The sequence below is a fragment of the Manis pentadactyla genome, chromosome 1 (assembly GCF_030020395.1).
Source record: "Manis pentadactyla isolate mManPen7 chromosome 1, mManPen7.hap1, whole genome shotgun sequence".
In the NCBI taxonomy this organism is placed as follows: Eukaryota; Metazoa; Chordata; class Mammalia; order Pholidota; family Manidae; genus Manis; species Manis pentadactyla.
Genome location: NC_080019.1, coordinates 100,040,086 through 100,065,930, shown reverse-complemented (window position 1 = coordinate 100,065,930; position 25,845 = coordinate 100,040,086). Strand labels below are relative to the sequence as shown.

General features: G+C 39.9%; 1 protein-coding gene across 1 annotated transcript in view; it reads right to left on the bottom strand.

The window, feature by feature from the left end:
* Nucleotides 1-25,554, bottom strand: part of LOC118918991 (EGF-like and EMI domain-containing protein 1) — a 532,060-nt gene extending 506,506 nt beyond the window's left edge. Inside the window, 1 exon segment of the mRNA XM_057488470.1 lies at nt 24,861-25,554. Within this exon segment, the coding sequence (XP_057344453.1) occupies nt 24,861-25,554 (694 nt within the window).
* Between the last annotated feature and the right edge of the window lie 291 nt (nt 25,555-25,845).

The window sequence follows — 25,845 nt, the reverse complement described above, 5'->3', positions numbered from 1 at the left end:
GAAATCAGGAAAACAATTCCATTCACAATTGCATCAAAAAGAATAAAATACCTAGGAATAAACCTAACCAAGGAAGTGAAAGACCTATACTCTGAAAACTACAAGACACTCATGAGAGAAATTAAAGAAGATACCAATAAATGGAAACACATCCCATGCTCATGGATAGGAAGAATTAATATTGTCAAAAAGGCCATCCTGCCTAAAGCAATCTATAGAACCAATGCAAACCCTATAAAAATACCAACAGCATTCTTCAAAGAACTAGAGCAAATCATTCTAAAATTCACATGGAACCACAAAAGACCCCAAATAGCCAAAACAATCCTGAGAAGGAAGAATAAAGCTGGGGGGATTATGCTCCCCAACTTCAAGCTCTACTACAAAGCCACAGCAATCAAGACAACTTCGTACTGGCACAAGAACAGAACAAATAGACCAATGGAACAAATTAGAGAGCCCTAATATAAACCCAAGCATATACAGCCAACTAATGTACAATAAAGGAGCCATGGATGTACAATGGGAAAATGACAGCCTCTTCAACAACTGGTGTTGGCAAAACTGGACAGCTACATGTAAGAGAATGAAACTGGATTATAGTCTAACCCCATATAAAAAGTAAACTCAAAATGGAACCAATACCTGAATGTAAGTCATGAAACCTTAAAACTCTTAGAAGATAACATAGGCAACAATCTCCTGAACATAAGCATGAGCAACGTCTTGAGCAAGGGAACGCATCTCCTTGAGAAAGGGAAACAAAAGCAAAAATGAAGACATGGGACTACATCAAACTAAAAAGCTCTGTATGGCAAAGGACACCATCAACAGAACAAAAAGGCATCCTACAGTATGGGAGAATATATTCATAAATGACAGATCCACCAAGGGGTTTACGTCCAAAATATATAAAAAACTCACATGCCTCAACACCCAAAAAGCAAATAACCCGATTAAAAAATGGGCAGAGGATATGAACAGACAATTCTCTGAAGAAGAAATTCAGATAACCAACAGGCACATGAAAAGATGTTCCACATCACTAATCATCAGGGAAATGGAAATAAAAACCACAATGAGATATCACCTCATACAAGTTAGGATGGCAAATATCGAAAAGACTAAGAACAACAAATGCTGGCGAGGATGTGGAGAAAGGGGAACCCTCCTACACTGCTGGTGGGAATGTAAACTAGTTCAACCACTGTGGAAAGCAAATGGAGGTTCCTCAAAAAACTAAAAATAGAAATATGATTTGACCCAGGAATTCCACTCCTAGGAATTTATCCAAAGAATATAATTCCTCAGATTCAAAAAGACATATGTACCCCTATGTTTATTGCAGCACTATTTACAGTAGCTAAGATATGGAAGCAACATAAGTGTCCATCAGTAAATGAATGGATAAAGAAAAGTGGTACATATACACAATGGAATACTATTCAGCCATAAGAAAGAAACAAATCCTACCATTTGCAACAACATGGATGGAGCTGGAGGATATTATACTTAGTGAAATAATCCAGGCGGGGAAAGACAAGTACCAAATGACTTCCATCGTTTGTGGAGTATAACAACAAAGCAAAACTGAAGGAACAGAAGAGCAACAGACTCACAGACTCCAAGAAGGGACAAGTGGTTACCAAAGGGCAGGGCTGTGGGAGGGCGGGTGTGGAGGTAGGGAAAACGGGATAGAGGGGTATTATGATTGGCACACATGGTGTGTGTGGGGTCACAGGGAAGACAGTGTAGCACAGAGAATGCAAATAGTGACTGTGTGGCATCTTACCTTACTGATGGACAGTGACTGTAATGGGTATGGGGGAGATACAACAGTATGGTTGAATGTAGTAACCACATTGATTTTTCTTATGAAAAAAACTGTTGTATTTTTCCTGTTCCAGAAGTCAGAGTTCTGCATAGTCCAGTATTGTGGAAAGAACTTTGTACAGAGGACAATGTCCAGGATTTAGAATCAGAAGATCTTAGGTTTGTGCATGAACTCCATAATTTAACTGCATGACTTGGTAAAGTTCACAGCTGTCCTAAACTCTCTGAAAATTCCTCATCTGTGAAAACAGGATTACAACTCTACCTCATTGAGTTTTGTGATAACTAATGTTTGTGAAGGCACTTGGTCAATGATAAAGTAATGTATGGATTCTAATGTGAATCATGTTTCTTTGACTTTCTCCAACTGTCATCAGGATTTCCACTTTAGAAATCAATTTTTCCTATAACTTGTCCAGTTCTGCACTGATGGTTAATGAGTAACACACAATTTTCCTTTGTCCCCAAGCCCTGTGATATGAGCTGAAGATTAAGAGGGACCAGTTTCATTCATGCAGTGGTTGCTTCTATGGATTTATAGGTTGAGTTGTGTATTCTTTCAATGGATTTGTTTCCTCAAACATTTTCAGAGGCATTGAGCACACAGAGACAATCAAGACAAAACCCAAGGATTTAAATTTTGCCTAGAGGTCTCAGAGGCTTCACAAAGAAAAAAAGGAGTGAACAATGTCTCTAATGCCCCATTCATGATGGCTTTGTCACACTATTTAACATGTTACAATTATAACTATGTGATTTTACACAATTTATTTCATCTTAAAGGTTAACGGCCTTTGAGCTTATGTTTCCTAAAACTACACACTGTCACCTGCATCTGGCACTTCCAAGAAAGATGCAAACATATTTGTACAGAGTTAACCTTACCTCCCCAGAAGGAGGCATATTAGCATCTTTCTATAGCTTGGGCTTTAGGACCAGACAGAGCCAGTCTTGATATTCTAGCCTGTAGGTTGTACGACCTTGGGACATTTATGTTACCTCATTGAAGCTGAGTTTCCTCATTAGAAAAACAGGAAAGTAATGGTGAGGGACCAGCCACGTGCCTGGCATATCACAGATTCTAGCTAAATACGTGTACCTTTCCCCCAAAGCCACCTAAGCTCACCCCTACCATTGCACTCACTGCCACGTACTACAACCACCTGACTCCTTCCTTCACTGCAAGCTCCCTGGGGACAGGGCCTGCTTCTATTCATCTGTGTGCTCTAGTGCCTGGTGTTATGCGTGATTCCCCAAAAGGCACTGTTTGGAGATTAATACCTCATCAATAGTTGAATAGGAACAGAATAGCTATTTCCAAAAGAATATGACACTACTGTGGAGAATAGACAAAGCAACAGAGCAATATAATTAATATTAATATAGCAATATTAAATTGACTTATTTATTCAACAAATATTTATTAATAACTACAGCATGCTAGGTACTTTTCCAAGAGCTGAGGACACAGCAGTAAACAAAATGGACAAAAGCCCTGCCCTCATGAAGCATACATCCTAATGCAGAAATGGACAATAAATAAATAAGATAAGCAAATATATAGTATATGAAATATATCATGGTAAGTTCCATGGGAAACATGGGATAAGGAAGAGGGAGGGGAAAGGTCAAGATCTTAGAGAGTTTGAAGCTTTACTGAGAAAGTTACATTGGAACAAAGAGCAGAAGAGGGAGTAAGTAGTGTGTATGTCTAGGGGAAAAGAATTCTAGGTGGAAAGAACAAGTTCCAAAGCCCTGAAACAGAATCCCTGTCAGAGTCCAGTATGCCTAGAACAGGGTGAACACAAAAGGGATAAATTCAGAAAGACGGGCTGCAGGAAGCAGCTGAGTTCTTGATTACATAAGGCCTTGTGGGCCACAGTGAAGACACTGGCTTTTATTCTCAGTGAGGTGAGAGCCGGTGGAGGCTTCTGAGTAGAAAACTGACATGATCTGACTTATATTTTAACAGAATTACTCCAAAGACAGTGGGAGGAAAAAATCAGGGCATAAGCAGGGAAGTCAGTTGGGAAGCTATGTTGGTAACCCAGTAAGGGTCTGATGATAGCTTGCACCAGGGAGACTACAGTGTAGGCGACAAGTAATGGTCAAAGTCTGGATACACTTTGAAGGTAGAGCTCATAGGTTTGGATATGGGGTGCAAATGAGACAGGAGTTTGCCTGTCTGAGAGCAAGGACTGACGCCTAACCATTTTGAAAGACAAAGAACTAATTCTATGAAACATGAGTTATTCCAGGTTCTAAAAATTAAAATGCAGGTGTAACTTCTGAAAAATAAATGATAACTACTGATTAGGATCTAAATGGACAAAAGAGCAATTAGTACGGAGAAATTTGGCCACAGCCTAAAAGCATAAAAGGGATAAAATGGAGGATATAGTCAGTAGAGTTTGGTGCCCTCACCTCCCTGAGAGAGAGTGTAAGTACTCATGCTCAGATGAAGAACAGCGTCAGGGTGCTGGGAGGGGCAATACCTAGGAGCCAGAGTGTGAAGAGGACAACTGGAATGGAGGAATACTCCCAATCAGTCAAAGAAATGGAAGCCCAGAGTTCCCTATGGTTGCTAGACACAATGTCCTTTGAAAGTAAATTGTCCTCATCCTTGCAAAAGTGACCAATGACTCTGGACTTTGGAAGCACAAGGGTTCCAAAGGGTTACATTGTTTTTAGGAGAATCTCAGGGAAGCTTGAATCTATACTTACAACCCCTGACCTCCAAACCCCAGCATACAATATTCGACTGGGGGGAGTAAAACTGTATATAATCAAACCGTCAAAATTCCCCCACAAAGTGAGAAAAAGCAAGAGTGAAAGAGACAGAACCTACTTACCCTGCAGGAAAAGTTAATTTTTCAGAGTAGAAGAAGGAAACTTTGAAAAGATCTGTAATAACATCAAAGTAACCTCCCACTTCCTCAGCGTTTTAGTTACTTTGTGCCTATGGGAATGAGATAGTGGAGATACACAATAAACGTGACTGAGTAAGTGAATGAAATGTTACATCACATGCTCCACAATTCAACTAGCAAAGAAGTATGTTTCACTTAATTTTGTAGTATTAGATGAAGAGCATTCTATTCATTCCCCGAGATGAAGAAACACACACACACACACACACACACAGAGAGTGTTGTAGTCTCCAGGGACCTAAAATATACTAATTTTCAAGATTTGATAATTCAGTTCCCATAGCAACCCACATCAGTCTCTTGAAGGACACATAGGAAGGATATTCTGACTGGAAACATTCTTTGACCACTGAGAAAAATGAAAACAAAACCAAATCATAGCAACCATGATGACATCGTTCTAAAGGTCCCAAGTTTCCTCTCTTTGACAGTACGAATGCTAAAGCAGGCGCAGCGTCCGCATGCGGAGGAAATGTTGAATTCCGCGGAGCGCGCGGGGGCGCGCAGGAGCGCCGCCTGCCCGGCAGCCCGGGAGCCTCCCTGCGGCGCCCGTGATTGCCTATCGATCTGAGCGCGCAGGGCGGGCCTCCGGTCCATACCGGCAGGTCAGCAGTGAATCTGCACCAGGCTTTGGCTATGCTCTTTTGGGCAATCTTATTTTCTAACGCAGCGCGGTGCATTTTCACAGCATCCTTCATCTCTTTCAAGATTCCGACGCACATCAACAGAGCTAAATTTCCCCACACTCCATTTCAAATGATTGCTAGAAAACCTTCACGGAAGATTCCAGTCTTCCTGATTTGCTCGAGAACAACTCTGAGGAATGTGAACCCGTTCTTCTGTGATACCCCAAACAGAATACTGGAAACTTCAAACTTGTATTAGTAGTATAAACTGGCAATGAAAATGAAATAGACTAAATTAGTTCTAAGGCTGCTAGAAGACCTGCGACCATGACTTACCAGGTATGCTTCAGCCAGCCACAAACAACACTTTGGAGTTTAGTGTTAAGCATAAAAAGTACCCAATTAACTGGATTGAAAAGAGCATTTATCAAAGGAAAGTTAGAATTCAATCTAGTTGCTTAAACACTCCTAACATTACTTGACACAAATGTGTTGAGTTCTCTCTCTGGTGATGTACCTTTTGTGTCTCTCCATTGGCTTTCCAGCCCCTGTCCCCTGCTCTGTCCACTAACATTTCTTCCTTTGAAAATTCAGTTCATTTTCACCATTTCATGGTGATTCTTCTCAAATGAGCACCTTTCCAATAATTTCCAAGGAACTGTTCTGCCCACTATCTCCTGTGCTTTATTTAGCTCACTCCTTTCTCCATTCATGTTACCAGCATAGTGGACTCATCAACAGGTAACTTCCCAACACCACCCTGATTCCAGTTTCTCCCTTGTCCTCCCTGCACCTTAACCCATCCTATTTATAGGTCTAAGTCATTTCCCTCACATCCTGTTTGCATCTCTGCCTTCTGAGAACAGCAGCTGAGAGGGGCATCCTTCTCCCTGCTTCTGACCTTGAGGAGGAGATGGAAGATCAGAGTCCCTGACATCCAGAATTACTGAGCTAGTCAGAGGAACAAGACTCTTCAGCATCCAGTCACCTAACCCAGAGATAATAATGTCATTTTCCCCCACCCACTCCTTTGCCTCCCACAGTCAACAATCAGTAACTTCATTAATTCAACTATTTCCTCTCCAGCACCTTAGTTCAGACCCTGATCATTTCTTACCACAAATGTTTTCGGTCCTAGGAACACCAGACTCTCATAACTCCACAGCCTCCACACATGCTTTTTCTGCCCCCAAACTACCCTCCAGCTCAGCCTGCCATCACTTCCCCCAGGAAGATGCCCCCACCTCTCTGCAGAGTTGTGGACCTTTGTTCTCCCTATGGGAGAATGGTTGCTTGTTTCAGTGCTGGTTTCCCTCACTGCAAAGCAAATTCTTTTTGTCAGGTACCCTACCTCTCCTGACTGCATTGTAATTCCAGCCCATAGCATACTGTCTGGCATATAGTATGTGCTCAAGTAACATTTTTCAATGAATAGAATGAATAAAACAAGTTTTTTGTTCTCTAGTTTAATGTTCTTTCCAAAATACTATGTTATCTTTGAAAGAGAAAGTATTCAAATGAAAGGTGTCATCAATGGTCACATAAGGGCACAGCTTGGTCAGCATGACTGCAGAGTAGCCAAGCTTGCAGGGGGTTTCCCTCACTCAGGAGGCTCCCTGACTGTGTCTGACCACAGAAATTACTGAGGTGAACTCATATACATCAGGTCAACACCATTTCTTGCCGCTCATCCAGGGGTCTTAACACCCCTAACCCAGAACAGTACTCTCGGGAGAGTCTCAGCCATGAGGAGGCAGGGTCCCTCCTAAAGCCTTACTTCACATTCAGCCAGAACACAAGCATGGAAGAGCTATGGCCATCTCCCTTCATGCACAGACTCCAGCCCTATTTCCTTGGAAGTTTACTCAGCCCATGACCCAGTGCCAGAAACAGGATATACTGAAGGAAATCTGATGAAAGAGGGGCTCTTTTAATTCGGTGCTTGGTTCTCTACTCTGTGCTGATGCTTTCCTCACTAATATAATATGTTTCAGATTCACCCATCCTTTACAACAACCACAAGCGCTCACTCAACCTATGTCTTCTCTGACTACAGTCTTTGACTTCAATCAAGCCTCGTGAAAAAGTACCCTTCTAGTTCATTCCACTCACCCTGCTTTTCATTCCTCAGAGCACTGCATCAGGATCTTGGGCCCATCCCTCCAAAGTCACCAGCAAGCTCCTGTAAAAAAAAAACAAAGGACACTTTCTAGCTCTTACTTGGCTTGTCCTGCCTGTTAGTCTACCACAACCTACCTACATTCTGGCCTGATTTAATTTTTGACACCCCTCATAAATGTTCTCCTCTACCCTTTTGACAATACTTATTCTGAATTCTTCACTGGCTCCTTTTTTTTTTGCCAAATTCCCCTTAGTCGTTATAATATTAAAGCTAAATCTATTGAACTTTTATAATAAGCTAGTCCTATTATACATGCCTTATTATATTAACTCATTTTATGGTTCACAACTACCCTATGACTGAAATACATGTCATCTCCATATCAGGGATAAGGAAATTGAAGGACAGAGAGAATAGGTAATTTGCCCTTGTAACTAGTGAACTAGAATTTGAACCCAGACATCAGAGCACACCCTTAAGTCCTATTCTCATCCTTTAAATGATGGTGGTCTTCAAGGATCCCTCTGAATCCACAGATTTTACCTGAGTGATCCTACCCCCTTCCCTGGTTTCACAGTTGTATTCCCAGACAACACCATATCTATTGTTCTAGTCCACTGCTTTCTCTCCGAACAAGGTCTACATATCCAACCACCTGCTGAACATGTCCAAAGCAAAGTCATCGTCTTTGACCTGCCCTCTCAATCTGCTTTATTTGGAGCATTCTTCATTTGCAGAAGATACCACCATGCGTCCAGTCACCTAACTCAGAGATAATAATGTCATTTTCCCCCACCCACTCCTTTGCCTCCCATATTCAACAATCAGTAACTTCATCAGTTCAACTACTTCCTCTCCAGCACCTTAGTTCAGACCCTGATCATTTCTTACCACAATTTAGAACCTCTTCACACAGCTGCCAGTCATTTCTCAAAACCACAGCTGCTTCCCTTATGGCTCCACTGACATTATTTCCAATGACTCCTTGTTCCTTAGAGATAAAATTCTAACTCCTCAGCATGGCACATGGGCTTCCTTGATAGGCCGCAGCAACTCCTCAAGCCTTGTTCCACCTTATAACCTAATCTCCAGGACCCTAACACAGCATCTCGTGCTCAGGTCCCTAAAGCCTTTAGATATGCAAGTCCTCTTCTTGAAATACACTCCATCACCCTTCTTCCCTTTGCCACTCACCTGGCATCTTTGGCTCACTCTCAATCTGCTTATCCACTCAGGCATCCAAAAGACCAAAGAGCCCTCCCAGCCTCCCATGTGCTCCCATAGCCTCCTAAATTCACTTCTTTTCCTCTGACCACCACACTGAATTGTAATTACTTTTTAAATTGTTTTTGTTTTTTATCATTAGACTAGACCTCTCTGAGTACACAGGGCACAGCCTGAACCCCTTTATATTAAATAAGCATCTAACACAGGACCCCACAAAGTAGGTACTCAATAAATCTTTGTCAAATGAAATAGCAAATGGAAACACAGCACTTGGAGGCTGATCCTGACCTCCCCCTGAATTAAGTAGGCTGATGGATACAAAGTTAACTGCATTTCAAGTAAAAGAAGTAGATTGCCTTAAATCACATTCGCTCCAGCCAGAAAATATATCCTCTTCTCCTTTCAAAACATCCTTAAATTATCACTCTCATTTGTTGATCCTTTCTTCTTAAAAAAAAAAAGTTACTTTAAAATGTTTGGTCTAACGAAAGGAGAAAAATGAGAGATCTAAGGCATGAAGATAATTAACCACAGTAGAGCTTCATTGATATGGCATCATTAATAAATGGACTAATTCACATAATTTTGTGGGTTAATATGCATTTTTTCCTTAAAGCGTCAATATTTTAAATTCTTTTTGAAAAAGAGACATTCCCTAATATATACTTATCTACTTTTGTAATCAAAGAATATTTTAAAATATGCTCAATAGCATAGTAAGTGAACATGATTTTAAAAAGTAAACTATGGCCCCATTTTGTAAAAACATAAACATACATATTTATACTTGCATTTATATTGTGCAGCTCTTCCAAAATGTCAACAATGGCTATCTCTGGTTGTATAATTATGAGAGTGTTTTATTTTGTTATCTCATCTGTATATTATAATCTTTGCACAATATAATGTATAAATTACATAATAAGAATATAAATTTATTTTTAAAAATTAGTACTACATCTTACAACACTAAACTAAGTTTTCTACCTTTATCTTACATCTACCTACCACTTCAGCATTTTATTAAAAATAATAATAATGATAATAATAATAATAAAGGGAGAAATGTGGGATCCACATATAAATCAAGTATAAAAATCAAACGAATATTCATATTTGACCTGATTGTTTATAGTTCATAATGCGTGATCAAAATCGAAAGTTTCTGTGATGACTGCCCTTGCACTGTTCACCATGTAAGAACTTATTCACTATGTAAGAATTTGTTCACCATGTAAGAACTTGTTCGTTATACTTCAGAAGATTGGAGACTGTTGAGAATTAGGCTTGGGGTTGATTAATGATTGTGCATTGAGTCCCCTATACAGAATTTTATTGTTGTTAACAACCATTTGATCAATAAATATAAGATATGCCCTCTCAAAAAAAAAAATTAGTACTATATTGAATTTAACATTTTATTGACAAGATAAATCTACTATGGTCAAGTTCCATGTTTACTCATTGATACACTTAGAAGCTAATAAAGTGAACTAGATGCCTTTACCTAGTCAGTGCAGAATATAATGCTTTTAGTATTCTTGGGAATATATTTTAGATTTTTCAGCTCCTCTCACTAACAGTCTACAGCCACATCTTCTTTTTGTTATCAATTTCTGCTTCTGTAAGTCCCCTTTACCTCTTTTCAGATGTGTTACTTGTAAATTTGCTAGTCATCTGAAAAATAGAGCAATCCTTTCTTGGGACCTTGAAGTGTAAAGTCTAGCATTTTTGAACACAGACTTTATGACATGTTTGCACTTTTTACTTATAACAATTAAGAGTATGTTTGGGGTTTGGAATGTAGTTCATCTTCCAGCTTTACAGCAACTAGCTATGACCTTGGACAAACTATTCAGTTCTTCTGATCCTCAGTTTTCTCATCTGTAGGTAGGAACAGCAGTAACAATTGCATATGTTTGTTATGAAAACTAAAGGAGAAATGAGGTAAAGTACTCCACTGTGAGTTTAAAACAACAGCAAGTACTCAATAAATTAGCTATTGTTACTTATGTTTTCTAGTATTGTTTACTTCCTGATTCTCAATTATTTTCCAGGTACATAAACTGCCAGATAATTGAGTTCTGGGTAAGCAAAATATATCTATATGTAAGCAACTGGATACAGAAGTCACCTAAAAAGCCAAATCATGTTAATTTCACTCTTACAAGTAGAAAAAAGGTGATAAACTTGTTAAAGTATTTAGCAATTTTCAGCATATCTAACATCCAGTAAATTAAACTCAAGACTGTGACTCTGAATCACCAACTATAGGTCTGAAAAAGCCATGTCTACTGCCTACTTCTTCCCGAATATGCTTTGTCATTTTACTTGGAGGGAGGTTACAAGATTAGAGCTCATGTGGTAAAAGACCAGCTAGTCCCCCTTGCTCTGAGATGCTTCAAGAGCTTTTAAGCAGAGGAAATTGTCTTTATCTTTTTTTTTTCTAACCATCACTGGAATCAGTAATAGCAACCCAAATAGTGAGTAGACATTGACACATTTGAAATGAACCATGGTCGTTTGGGTGGCACTGGTGGCCTCAACAGGGTCTTACAAAGTTGTCTTCAAGTAGCTCTAGTCAGTAATACATTACAGGTCAGAAAACTATTTCAGAAGGAAATAGAATTTTTTTAAGTATTTTTTAAGAAAAAAGCATTGGATGTTCATTATAGAGAAGCTGTAGATGAGTGAATAAAAATTATCCATAATTCACCACCAGGAGATAAACACTCTTAAAACATTTTGATGTATTTCCCTCCTTTTATGCTTATTATCTTTATATTTATGTATTTATATATAAAACCATACTGCTATAGGTATTTGTATCCTGCTTCTTTTTTGACTTATTATAATACAAGCATTTTATAGAGCACTAAAATTCTTTGTAAACATCATTTTTAAATAGCTGCATAAATGTTCCACTGTAAGGATATACCACAATTTACCTGTTTCCTCATTAAATAAGGACATATAGGCTGTTTACAATTTTGTTGCTAACACAACAAAATATTAAATATGGTTTCAAAAGAAAACAAGTTTTATTTCATAAGCAAATGAAGTATACAATGAAACAGTGATATGTTAGTATAATAGATTCACTGCTAGCCTCAAGTTCAATCAGAATAGGCATTTATCTTTCCTTCAAGCAATAATTCATTTTAATTCAGATTCTCCATTCTTAGCTGCCTCCTCACAAATATATTTTCCAATCTCACACAATTGCAAAGACACAGCCTCATAAAGCTCACTTTTTGACAGATGGCATTTAATTTGTCTCTGGGTCAAAAGCCCTACTATTTCTTGTTGCCACACTTAACAGAGGAAGGAAGCCCGACTTACAGTCCTGCTCAAGTATAACTCTCCTCCTTCGTGAAAATATTTATCTCTTCTTCAAGTTCAGTTCTTGGCCAGGCTATCAGATGTAAAAGTGCCTTCCTTAGGCTTCTGGGGTGCTTTAGAATTAACTTTTCTCCCCAGGCCTTTAGGCTGTCTTGAAGTGCCTCTCTCCATGGGGACCAGAACTTCCTATCAAGGGACTCTACCCACCTTAAGAGGATCTTTATTTCCTTAAGAACAGGTCTCTTTCCTGCTATGGTAGAAAGTCATGCCAGAAACATAAATACCCCACCTATGCCACCAAATGAAGAGCTTACAGTTTGAGATAATTAAAGTAGTCACAGCAAGAATCAAAGCATTGGAAAGGCCATTAATAATGCAACATGCTGTTATGAAGATTTCACATACAAAAGAGAATATTATAAGCATAATTACTATGAACTGCAAGGACTACAGCAAACTGAGTTAGGCATTTCAGTTGACTCTACTTGGAAATTAATTCCTTAGCAGAGTCTAAACAGCTATAGACCTATCAAAATGCAATCTAAAAAATGTAACAGCTTGTTGTGGTCAAAATAGGAGCTTCACAAACAAAATAAAATTTATGAAAAAGATGAAATAATAAAATTTTTGAAGAGAAAAATACTTCAAAGTCCATTTCTATTAATATTGAATCTGTACTAGGGGGTCCAGCAGACTGCTCCTAACCAGACCACCTTACCGTTCAAAAGACTAGCACACCCTCTGGAATTATACATCATAACAAGGAGCCAAGGGGAGGACCAAAGAAGCTTTACCTTCACCACACAAAAATGAAATGAGAATGAATAAAATATAAAAATTGTAGAGAATCAGGTTTTTTCCCCTTTTATCGCTATCCCTAAGTAAGGATTTTTCAACATTGGAAGCATAGTACAATTGCAGTGTTTGTTGTTCAGATTAAATAAAATGAAATAATATAAAAAGCCCTTGTCATGTTGCCTTGCATGGAGTTCCTGTTCAACAGATGTCAAACTGATTTTTTTTCTATACAGAAGCAATGGGCTTAACGGAATGACAACAGAACTTGTTTCTATGCATTACCCTTAATGGATAATCTCATCTTCATATTCTGATCATTAAGATGGGACATATTTAAATGATAAAATATGATAACTTTTCTTTTTTTTACTTTTGGCAAGTTATGTTTATAAAATGTTGGGATTTGGGTTCTCAAAAATCCATTAGTATTCTGATAAGGATTTTTTTTTTCTTGAGAATAAAAGAAGCTGAATCTTCCTCCTTTTACACTAACCAACACCCAGAATTTAAACAAAAAACAGGTGGGTATTTCTTTGCTTAAGAGCAATATCTGATTTTATAAAATCATTCCATTCAAATAAGCAAACTTTTACTTTTAGAAATTTAGATTACCCTTTAAAAATGAGTATGTTCTTTAATAGTACATTTACAAATACACATTAAAAGTATCTGAATGTCTTGGGGCCAAATTGTTTTGGACTTCAGAATTCTTTAGATTTTAGAAAAGCAATTAAGATGCATTGGTGCCCAAAAGCATCTAGAGAATCACATCCTAATCAAACACATTTATGTTTCTTCAGGAAAACTTAATGATTTTCAGATTGAATAAAATAAATAAATCCTATAAATAGACATTGATTCTGTGAAGGTTTTGCCACCAAATTTCTTTGTGACAAATAACAGCAACAAAAATAAACCTGCCAGTGTTTAGAGCTTTTCAAATTTCAGAATTATGGGTAAGGAATTATGAGACTATTTTTTATTTGAACACATACTTTCCGGTAAACTAGTTTACCATGTAAATTTAAGAAGGGTAAATAACTTAATAAAGGACAGCTTATATGCTGATATGTAGATAAAACACTAATGGAAATGAAATAACTTTTATGGAAATTACAAGACAAAAAAAGAGCTGGTGAAACTGAAATATGTATCCCTGAAAAGGATTTCAAGAGCCTGTAGTGCACATCTGACCTATAAATGCACCATCTTGGAGTAATATACCTTAAAATCTACTCTGATCATTATTTACTACTACTAACCAAAATCTTCTGGCTATGAGTCCAAAGACACACTTTTTGAAGTCAAAATAGAGTACTTGGAAATTGAATACACAGTGTGGGCAAAACCCATCAGAGGCACTTCCAGAAACTGACAACCATACAAACATACTTCATCTCACTTTTGTGTTTATAAACTCACAGAAATCACGTGGTTAAAAGGATAAGTGAACACATGCCTCCAGTTACTACTATGTTTGTATGATCTGCATCTTATTATCACTGCTAAGTTCCAAGGTTAAGAATAGATCCTTAGCACCCAAATAACGATTTATAGTAACATGGTCTTGGGTCTTCCTGGCTTTTAATGCACTTGGATGGTATAAGGTTTCTGGACCATTTTTATGATAGTCTTTACCTTTCTCCACCTCAGTTTTTCCATAGAAAACCAAGTATTTTCTCTCTATAAATGAATTAGAGGGTTTCATTATTATCAATCAGAAATGTTCTTTAGAGAAAAAAGATCCTTTAACAGCACCTTATCAGGGAGGGTTTAACATAGACTGGAGCCAAACAGAAAAACTGTTGTCTTAGACAGACATTTCCCTACATTTACCTGCTCACTGTTAAGTAATTGTATATAACAAGTCACATCAGGGACATATTTGAAAGCTGGTCAATCCTTGAAGCACAAGTATCTCCTGGAACATATACCAAAGTTTTAACAGACAAGTGAGAAACTAAAGATCAGAGAGGATCAATCTCCCCAGCTAATCTATAGGACAGCCAGAACAAGAACTCCCAATGCTTTTGAATAATTTAAGTTCAAGGTATAATTTTTATTGGAGGAGACAATATAGGAGGCAAGAAACATGGGTTAAAGGTAATTATTAATGATTAGTTTGAATCCAACAATTATTGGGCTCATACTTTGACCTCAGTGAGTAGAGTTTAGCTGTAGTGTTAACATGGGCAACTAAATAAAAGTTGGCAGGAAAATGTTCAACAGGACTTTGGGAGACCCTAGGATTCAGGTGAGGGAGAAGAGGGGGAGAGTTCTCTGGTGAGGCTGAAATGGAGCGACCCAACAATTTACCTGGGAACATGCTCAGTCACTACAAAGAATCCCTCAGTTGTTCAGTGAGCCAAAAATGTATTTAGAACCTTTGCAACATCACTAGGTTACTAGAGTAGACTATAAACAACCTGGCCCTTAAATTTTAATGAACCTGAGCCCTTTGAAGGCGGCGCTGAGAGCAACTATAACTGTGAAACAATTAAAATGTTAATGGCGTTTCTACTGTAAGTGGATTTATGAAAAGAGAATGCTGACTGAGTTGTTTCCTAACCGACTTGTTACTGTCAGTTGAATTCAAGGAAGATGTGCTCTATGAGAGATGTAAGGCATACCTTTTACTGGTTACTGCCTATTGCATTTCCTGTTTCAAAATTCACTCTGTATTGTACAGAACATGACTAAAAGTCCAATATAAATAGTACTGTTACCACGTAATTGGCCAGTGTGGATGGCTGTGTCTCGATCTTCTACTGATTTTATTTTACATGCGGTATTCCAGTACACTGAAAGGAAACCCGTGTTCATTTTTGCTCATCCTGATCCAGAGAGTTCAAAAGTTCAAAAGATAAGAAGTGGTTCTCAGCATGAGTAAACCATGAAATGCATTGGAAAATAAATTTTTGATGTCAAGTTACATTCCCAGTTTTTTCATGCTGAGAACAGTTTTTTTAATCTTTCAGAGTTTTTAAATTGGGATAGCCAAAATTTGTTTAAACTCCAAAATAAGGAAGCAATATAACTTGACTTTTATCACCATATAATTTTTGTCTATAAACCAAAACCTTCACTGTATAACAGAAATCTGGAAGTACTGCAAACAAATTTTAGTACACTGAGCTCCAGAAAGGACAACTATTTAAAATTAGGTGCCCTTTTCCTGGTTGGAATCTATTACACTAAACCAAGGATATGGCTTTCTTAATTCAGAGAAACCAAACCTCAAGTCTCCTGGGATTACCTCTTCCCTGAAAACGAAAAGCCACCAAAGTTCAGAATTACTGTCAATTCTTAATTAATCCTATCAGTGAAGAGGAACACTAAACACCACTGAAAACTGTCCACTGAAGACTAACAGAAAACAGTTCCCAGATATTAGTTGACAAGTCACTTAATTTATTATACAAGGAGCTGATTTACAGTCAGCCAGAAGTGCCCTTACAAATTCTAATCATGTCCCCATCATTATCATGTAACTATCAAATAGATTTCTTTAAAGAAACTAGAGATCTTCAGACACCTAAGTCAAATAAAAATGTCAGTTAAGATTGCTGAGGCAGACAGACATGCAATTAATCCTATCTGAGGGACCTGGAATTATTTGTGAAATAGATAAGTTTTGTGCTGGGTCTTAGAGATTGGCCTGGAAGAGATGGAAGAGCAGGAAGTCCATTGAGAGCAAAAGCCCTACCGCAGGTAAGTGTGGAGTATACTGGGGGCCCCTGGGATATCCTGGTGAGGGTAGGGCTGCAGCAAGTGCATAAAGATAATGTGATGCCAGCTAACCGCAGTGTATGTCACCCCTGGAAGACAATCTGCTCTTCCAACAGCCTCCAAGGTCTTGCCGTACTCTTCACTCTTCCTTTAATTAATACTCTTCTGCTCCTAATCCTACCTCACCTTCAAATACCACCACTTCCATGAAGCTTTCCATGACTTCTCATGAATTTGGTTTCTCATTCCTTTTTCCTTACACTAATACTTTGGTCTAAGTGGGACTTAATTATCCTGCAGCAAAGAATACAATACTTGATTATAAGCTCGCTGGAGGTGAGACTTATCTCACCAATCTTTACTCTCTCTGCAGAACCTAGGAAAATGCCTTGATGATGAGTTGATCTTAAACTGTGCTCCATTTGTAATTAATTTTGCTGGAGTAGTATAGCAGGAAGTTCTTCCTCCTCTCATTTCTGACAATGGGAATAATGATGCTGAGAATGTTAACAGATACGTAATAAATGTTTAGTCACACAAGAATGCAGACTGCCAACACAGGCAGCCACTCCATAGGAATTCCCACTTCTTGTCATCATGACCGAAAGTGAGGGCTGCTAGAGTCAAGTTCTCAACTAAAACAAGGTTCTTTGGGATGTTTTTAGGTTAACTCTAAGTCGAATATATTTTCAATACTGGCACTGTCCACTTTCCAAATTCCTAATTTATTTAGCTTTCCTGAGGCTTTCCATAGCATTTGCTTCTCACTCTTTCCTTAATCTCCTCCTTGGTACTTTTTCATCCTCCTCCTCTCATATATTAAGATTTCCCAGATTTCCTCTTCAATAATCTTTTCTCCCCCGTTTTCATGTAAACATGTCTCCTGCCACTTCAACATCCAAACGTAGCTCTAGCCCAGACCACTCTCCCAGTCTCAGACCCGTACGTGGAGCTTCTGCAGACAATCTCCACCTGAGCTGCAGATACACGTGTGCCCATGCAGTCGCTGCTGAACTCACCTTCTTCTTCCCTAAAGCTCCCCCTTTTCCTGTGTTTCCGATTTTCTCCATTATCCAGAGGTCATCACTGCTCTCTTACGCCTTCACTTTTGCTCATTTATCAACTCCTCTTGCTATTAACCTTTTGAATCTGCTCTTTTCCTTTCTTTGCCACCACTCTTCCCATATTAGACTCACACCACGTCTCCCTCTGCTACTGAAAGAACCTCTAACTGGGCTCCCTGCCTCTGGCTTCTTCCTTCTACAGCCTGTTTTTCATTCAAAAACACAAATCTGATTAGGTGGCTGCCCTGCTTTCAGTCAGCCCTTACTGGCTCCTTACTGGTCAGTGCAAAGTCCAGTGTTCTCAGCTTGGTGTCCCAGACCCTTTTTTGAGCCATCCTCTCTCAGCTGCCCTCAGTGCTTCATCTCCTCTGGTTCCTGTCATATTCTTCCCTCCAGACATGCCCTTAAGAAAAGAATGCACTGTGTTTCCTAAAGGGGAGATCTTGCCCCTTTCTTCTCACACATGTTCTTCTCACCAACTGAAACCCATCACCACTTCCAACGCTTTCACTACCCACCAAACCTCTACTCAAAGACGAGGCTTCAGAAAAATAAACTCTGAAAAGCCTCCATTGAGGCCTTGGATTCTTTCTTCCCTCCAGTGAGATGACTTGTTCATCTTCCCAACTCCTTTTTGGTAGGTTCTGCTCTGTTCCACCCAGATCTATGCATCGGCTCAAGGGCAGCCGACCATCTTATCCTCTGTGCACTCCCAAAGCCTAGCATACTACTTGACAGTGAATAAATATCTGTTGAGTGGAACTAACAAAAAAAAGGAATCAGCCACATACTAAGCAACTGAATTAGTGATTTCATTTCAGCTTCAATGGAGAAAAGACAGATATTTGGGATTTGAACACAACCCCTTGGGTCAGCTCACTAAACCCCTTTGCTCATCCAGTTCTAGAGTCTTCCGTCCTATTGAAAAAGAGTGGGAAAATCAACTGCTGGTTTCAATGAAAGAGCATAAAACTATGTCCATGCTGCTGAAATCAGAAAGGATGATGTTAGGGGTGTTCGGAGACAATTCTTCAGGGTGTCTCTCATTTCTGCATGTATTTTGAAGAAGCTCTGATGACCTTCGTCCTGGAAAGATGTTTGCCTAGCAAAGAGCACTGGAAGATCTAGAGAGTGTCTCCTGCCCTGGCTAAGGGCAGACTGTTGCCTGAACAGGATAGTAACAATGACATTTCCTCTAAGGGCTAAAGTCGAGCAGGTTTGCTAGCAGCCCCCTTATAATATTGGGGATATTTTAAGGCCTGAACTCCTCAACAGTGACATAAATCCACGGTGTGCACAGTATCCATTTGGGTCACTGCTCGTTGCCCCCATGGATCTTAGTGGACAGAGGCAAGGCAAAGCAGCATGAAGCTCATGCTGGCACTACAGTGTGACTAACAAAGCCCTTTGTCTTCAATCCAGCAGTTGCATATCTTCTGTCAGCAGCACTGAACTGTGTGGCAGACTAACATTTTTCCCTTGCTCATAGAGTAAAATCTTAGATACCTCATAGATCTTGACCAGAAGGGAACTAAAGACAAATTTTAAGAAGCACTCAATAAATGTTGATACAATTGAATAATGCCAAAAAGATGAGATCTTGAATTATACCATAGTAGATAAGATCACAGATTCTAGAGCCAAACAGCCTAAGTTCATGTCCTAGCTTTACAATCACAGTTACTAACCACATAAACTCTCCTGAGCTTCACACTCTTCTACGCAATTTTTCCAGAAAAAATTTAACTTCCTAGATCTCAATTTTCTTATCATGATATATGAATATTACCTTCTGATAGGGTTGTTATGAGGATTAAATGAGTTAAAATATGTAAAGTACTTAAATTGTTCCTGGCATACAATTAGTACTATTTAATAATAATATTCTGATGCTTAAATTTTATTCCATGGCTAATCAAAGTTAAGAAAGAAAATGATGTTAGCAGGTCTTTGCTATAGAAACCAACTTTGATGAAATCATATGGTTTATAATAAAAATAAAGAGGATTAAGAGACTATGAAGAAGATCCAACCAAGAAACAATTGTAACAGCCCAGGAGTTAGAACAGCATGGCTGGCCTTGAGTGTTGGCAACAGGAAAGAGAACTAATTCAAGAGATACCTCATGGCTGGTGTTTATAGGATTTGGCAACTGATAGGAATATAAATATTAACTTATAATTATCTAAATCATCACATACAAAGACCTTTTCACAATCATTTCACCTAAAGCTCATAATCTAATACAAGATAAACTGGGAGAAAAGTGACAATAAACAATTTTAGAAATGAAAGAAGAGGGAGATGAGCTAAGTGCCTAAGAAGAAAATGTAGGAGACAATGATGACGAGAGAGAATTTATGGACATTTTGAGTCTGAAACTCATGGAGATGATAAATTTAGTTGAAAATGCAGGGTGTAGTTCTGAAGAGCTTGGGGCTAGATATATAGAGCTGGGGGTGATGGGAATAGAGGACCTGATGGGAGCCAGTGGAAAGAAAGCAAGCAAGGAGATAAAAGTGTAAAGAATGAAAAGAGAATGAAGATAGGTGGGAGAATGCAGGGGTTAGTGAAGGAGCAAAGCTACATGTGATACTAAGTGGACAAATGAAAAGCACAGGTGAAAAGGTGGAGAAGTAGGAAATAGGAATAGCCTGTCATATCACATGCTCCAGAAAAATGAGTATAGTGAGTTCTGAAAAGAAGACCACCTCTGAGAAGAAATTTTAGCAGAGGCCAAACTGCAATGGGCTAAATGACCAATGATAAGAAAGAAAGCAGCATCAAAGAGTTGTCCTTGAGAAACTGATCCTGAAAAAGAAGCCTAAGGTCATATATAGAAGTAGACATACCATAAACGTGGAATAGACAGATGCAGAAAGGCGAACTTGGATACACTGAAGAAAAGGAAAAAGAAGAATAGGAAGGAAAGACTTGACAATAAAAGAAAGAAAAGAGATGATAGAGAAAATATTTTAAAGAGGGGATTTAGGACATACAGGAAAGGGATTACCTTGAAAAAAGAGTGAGAATTATTCCCATGAGACACAGAAGGAAGAAAAGAAATAAAGATATAGAAAAAAATATTGAAGACAAGGACAGGGAGCCTGACAAAGTTCATACAATGTGAATTTTATCAAAAAAAGTATGGATTGAAGTTGACTGCTGAAAGTACATGGCAAAGGTGAGGTACAGGTCTACTTGGGGCAATGGGGTAAACATATTCAACAGTTGAATATATGTGAACAGACTGAGACTCCTAGAAAGAACAGGAAGGTTGGTTAATTTGAGACCCTGAGAAGAAGAGGTCAAAGGCAGAGGGATCCCCACAGAGATAGTGATAGGAACAAGGCTCTGGAGTTAGAATCTGAGTCCAACACCCATTCCACCACTTCTTAGCTATGAAACTTCAGGCAAGTTAATTAACCTCACTCTGTCTCAACATCCTCATCTGAAAACTATAAATGATAATGTTATATACCTCATATAATTATTGTAAGGATTAAATATATTAGTAAATACAAACTGCTGGAAATAATGCCTTGCCCATAGCACACAGAGCCTTCTCTAGTTCACTGTCTGCTCTTTTGGTGTGGCTGATCTCAAAACATTTTGGACTAATTTATACTAATGAGTAAATGACAGACACCAGGCCTTGCTTAAATTATTTGTAAATTTAAAAGTAGACTATTATTAGCCCCAGACATCTGTAATTGGCTCAGTTTCAGGCTTTATCATAAGAAAAGTGGAAAAACAAGACCAAAACAAAATAAAACAAATTCCAACATGGTGTGCAGTACAAGAAACAACTTTCTCAATTCCCCCTCACAATTCTGGATTATTATAGCTCCTTGACTGTCTCTACTTTTAAATTTAGCAATGCTTAAAAAAATCTAAATCTCTCAGAGGTGAAACAGTTCTTTATACTAAATGTTGGGGGTAGGGATAGGGGGTAGGGATAGATAAACAGTATCATATCAGGCATACTTTGAATTTGTATGTTAAACTGCCTGAATCAGATGCCTGCATTAGAAATAGACAATTTAGGAGACTGCTGAGTCACAAAGTGACCTTTTAAAAATTCCCCCCCAGGTATCATAGAAATTCAAATATCTCAAATCCCAGGACCTTAAGCTATTAGAGCCACCTTTATGTACTTCTGCCTGCAAAATATCTGCAACACTTCCATGTTCACAATTTTCCACATGTTGTACACAATAATTATGCAAGTGTTCACAAGAGAGCATTGCAAAGGATAAATTTTGATAGAACATGTTGGAGCCATTTTCCTTTGATGGCTCAAAGATCTGGAGTAGAGTTTATTTCTTTCTATTTAATCCTTTAGAAAACATTTGCAGAGTTCCATTAACATAAGTAAACTCTTCAATATCCCTTTATCAAAATGCCATCACCAGTTACAACTCTCTAATTCATAATGCACTTGCCAAGGATACCTTTCCCATTCCACAACTCCCAGTTTAAACCTATCATTTCAGTGCTTAAACCCCTACAGCCATGTGAGAACAGGAGAATTTCTTATAAAGAGTCTATAAGGAGGAGAGAAATCAGATTTTCCTTGTGAGGAGCTCTGACTCACTGGAGGACAGTTAACATCCCAGATCCACTCCATACCCAGCCCAAATGCCAACAGAACTCTGCAGCTTTTACAGCAATCAAAAAAGTCCCCACAGATTTCTCAATACACACTAGGTAGAAGGTACCAGCTGCACTCCCACTGAGAACCTTTAACAGTGATGAAAAAGAACTTAAAAGCAGGGCTTGGGTCTGGGCATTCTGAAATGGACCATATTTGTAAAGAATTCCAGTGTTAGAATTCATACTACATGGATCGAAATCTTGTGAATTCTTGGAGTGTGAACTTCACCTTATTGTGTCTCTTTATTCATCATAAAATGGAAATAAGATTGCTTGCCTTGTAGAGCTATTTCCAGGATTTAAATGAAATAATACACGTAAAGAAGCCAGAAATACACCTGGGATTTAAGTAAGAACTCAAACAATTAATTATAACCTGTGATTTACAGTGTCTACTACTTAGATAGTAAGTACTTAGGACTCTTTGTAGAACACTGATTTTATGAATTTGCCTTAGTTATCAGCCAAGATTTCCTAAATGTGATAAGACAAGGTCAGGCAGGTCAATTATCATTAGAGTTGGATAATTATATTTAGAATTATCATCTTTTTCTTCATTAATAAAATTTCCTTTAAAAATGAGCTTACCTGTGGGGGAATGTACAATAAATACAATGCATTAAATTTAGGCTGACCATTATTTAACTGCACAATCATTTCCTCTTTTCATTTGTCACTCCATCTCCAAAATCTGCTCAAGTGCAAGATCAGCTACATAAAACTGTTTCCTTTGTTAACGACCTATAAGAGCTAGCCAGTAAGATGACCCATTCTCATTAATGGTCCTCTCCTCATTAGAAGCCTGATCTCACTGCTAATGGACCCAGAGGTCAATAAAAATCTCAGAAAGAATTCTCTTTAATAAATGGACAAGTGTGTGTAAGCAAAGTGCTATATACATGATGGCATCCCACATGCCTACAACAATTGCAAAGACATCTGCAGAAACCTACCACTAAATCCCAACATGGTTCCTGCTGAAGAAACCATAGCTCAAATACCAGGGAGGACTAAATACAAATTGGATCGGATTTTTTTTCCCCATCCAGATTTCAGAAAGTGGTTAAGAGTCATCAGAGTGACCTGAATAACTCTCCAGAAAGAGCATCTCTATTAAACACTCAAGAATTTATATTGGCTTTAATATCGGATGCCATCTCACCTGATAAATAAATGAGCTCCAATAGCAGTGTCCTTTAAAAGCAAAATGCAATGTCATCCTTCCAGCCTTTTCAACAAAAGTGTCAATATTGAAACATAAAGTAAAACAGTTAAGCCATGTGGTATTTCTATTATTTCTCAGTGCTCCCCAAAGGAATTATTCAGTCTTGTTTTGCATGGGTGGCTATGTAGCTACCTAATAAGCTAACCCAGGAGCCACTTACTAATGGCACTTTCAAAGGTAAGAGTGTGGCTAGCTAGCAAGTTTGCTAAATAAAAAGCAGTTTCTAGTGAGGGCTTATGCATGCACAAGCTATCCAAAGTAAGATGTGTTTTCTGAGACAAACTGGAGAGGAAAAGTCTAAATCAACCTCTTTGAAATAATCAAGATACATCTTATCAACACAAGAGAAATCACCTAACCAGAAACTCCTGGCATTTCTGCCAAATAGGTATTTACAAACTATGTAGGCAAGAAGTTATTCTCTGATGCCACCCACACCTGGACCATGTCTCAAGATTTATAGTTAGTGAGACATTTGCAGGAAGCAAGTAGCAAATGGAATCTCACAAGAGAAGGATGAAATATGGAATTGTAAAGTGAACCCCAAAACTGTATTTTTCTTACAGAAAAAAAGTAAAGCCTCGAAAAGATATAGATGGCTTTGTGTACTTATCTAAACCATTTTTCTATTATAAAATATTCACATTTCAGAAAAGCAGAGATGAAGCAAAGTAGCAATGATGTTTAGATGTTGGAAATACTCTGGTGTTTATTCATAACCGCTCAAGAGCAGAAAGGAAAAGCAGAATTAACCTGCTCCCCTCTCAGGCTGCTCCATGATGACCTTCCTGATGCTACAGAATTCAGCGAAAACTTCTCCAGTCAGTGAGGGGCGACTAGGCAATTTGTAAAGCCTTCCCCTGAGCTTCTTGCTATGCTTGACACAATAACCAAAATTAATATCTCCCAGCCTTCATCACTTCTAACCTAGAAATGAAACCACGCCCCGTCCTCCGACGATGCGTTTCAGGCACCTTCCTACTCCAGTTCTCTCCGAAGAAGACTATCGTCTAAGTGGCCGCACATTCAGCCCTGATAGACTCGTCTCCCCAGCTCCTCACTCCGGCAGACGAGCGGCGTTCGCATTTCATCAAACCTGTGGAATAACGCACTGCTTTGGACTCGGAGATTCCTCTCCGTCCCGCTCCCCACCCCCAAAAATACACCTTACAAGAACTCATTGGTCTCTTAAGAACATGTTAAGAAACTCGCTGCCCGACACGATTTCATTCAAAACCCTTCCAGAAGTGGAACCTGTCATTAGCTAGTTACTCTTCCAAAAATTAACTGAAACACACTCACACTCACCACGCACACACCCAAATCTGGCGGCCATTCTGTCGGGCTCTGAGAAAGTATCAGTCGGGTGGAAAGCACAGAGCCCCTGGTCCCAGTTTCTGGTGACAGCGTTCCCGCCGCGCTCCGCTTGGGACAACTCACAAGATCCCGGCCGGCAGCTCGCGCTCCCCGTCCCTTCGCGGAGGGAAAGGCTCCGGCTGCGCCGAGCCCCCGGTCCGCGCGGGGGGGGAGGCGCACAGGGCCCGCTCTCCCCAGAGTCCCAGAGCGCGCGGGCGCCACTTCCATGCCCGGCCGGAGCGGCAGGGCGCTGCCTGGCGGCCAGCCGGCGACCACCCAGGCGCGGAGGCCCCAGAGCCACAGGCGCGAGGTCCTCTCCGCGGGGCGGAGCGGCTTTGGCCGCCACCCGGACAGCACGCCGTGCGCTGCCCCGGCTCCGCAGGTCCGAGGCCCGCGCACAAGTTGGGCTCGCCGGGCAGAAGTTGGTGTGCGGGGCTCGCGGGGCCGGCGAGGTGCGTCTCCCTGAGGAGGGCGCGGCAGCAGCTCGGTGGCACCAGGCAGCACAGGCTACGGGGAGCGAGGGAGGAGTGGCTGGGCGAGCCCCCGAGGCGCAGCGGCCGCCGAGCTGCGCGTCCCTGCTCCGTCGGGAGCTACTGGAACCCGAGCGCGCACCGCGGCCCCGCGGCCCCCGCAGCCCCGGTGCCATGGAAACGCGCTCGCCGCCCTCCCGCCTCGGCCCCGCCGGAGCGCTTAAAGAGACAGCCGCGCCTCCACCGCGAGCTCCACGAGCCTCCAAGCGTTCGCACCCCTCGCACTCCCCTCACCCCTCCTCTCCGCCGGGTGCCGCAGGGAGGAGGCGTGCGGAGAACCAGACGCTGGGGGCTGGAGGGGCAGTAGAGACGCAAAATACGGGGTTTCTCTCAATACTCCCGCTTAACCCCGCTCCCCACCTCTTCCTTCCCACCCACCAGCCGCACACACCCAAACCCCGCCGCAG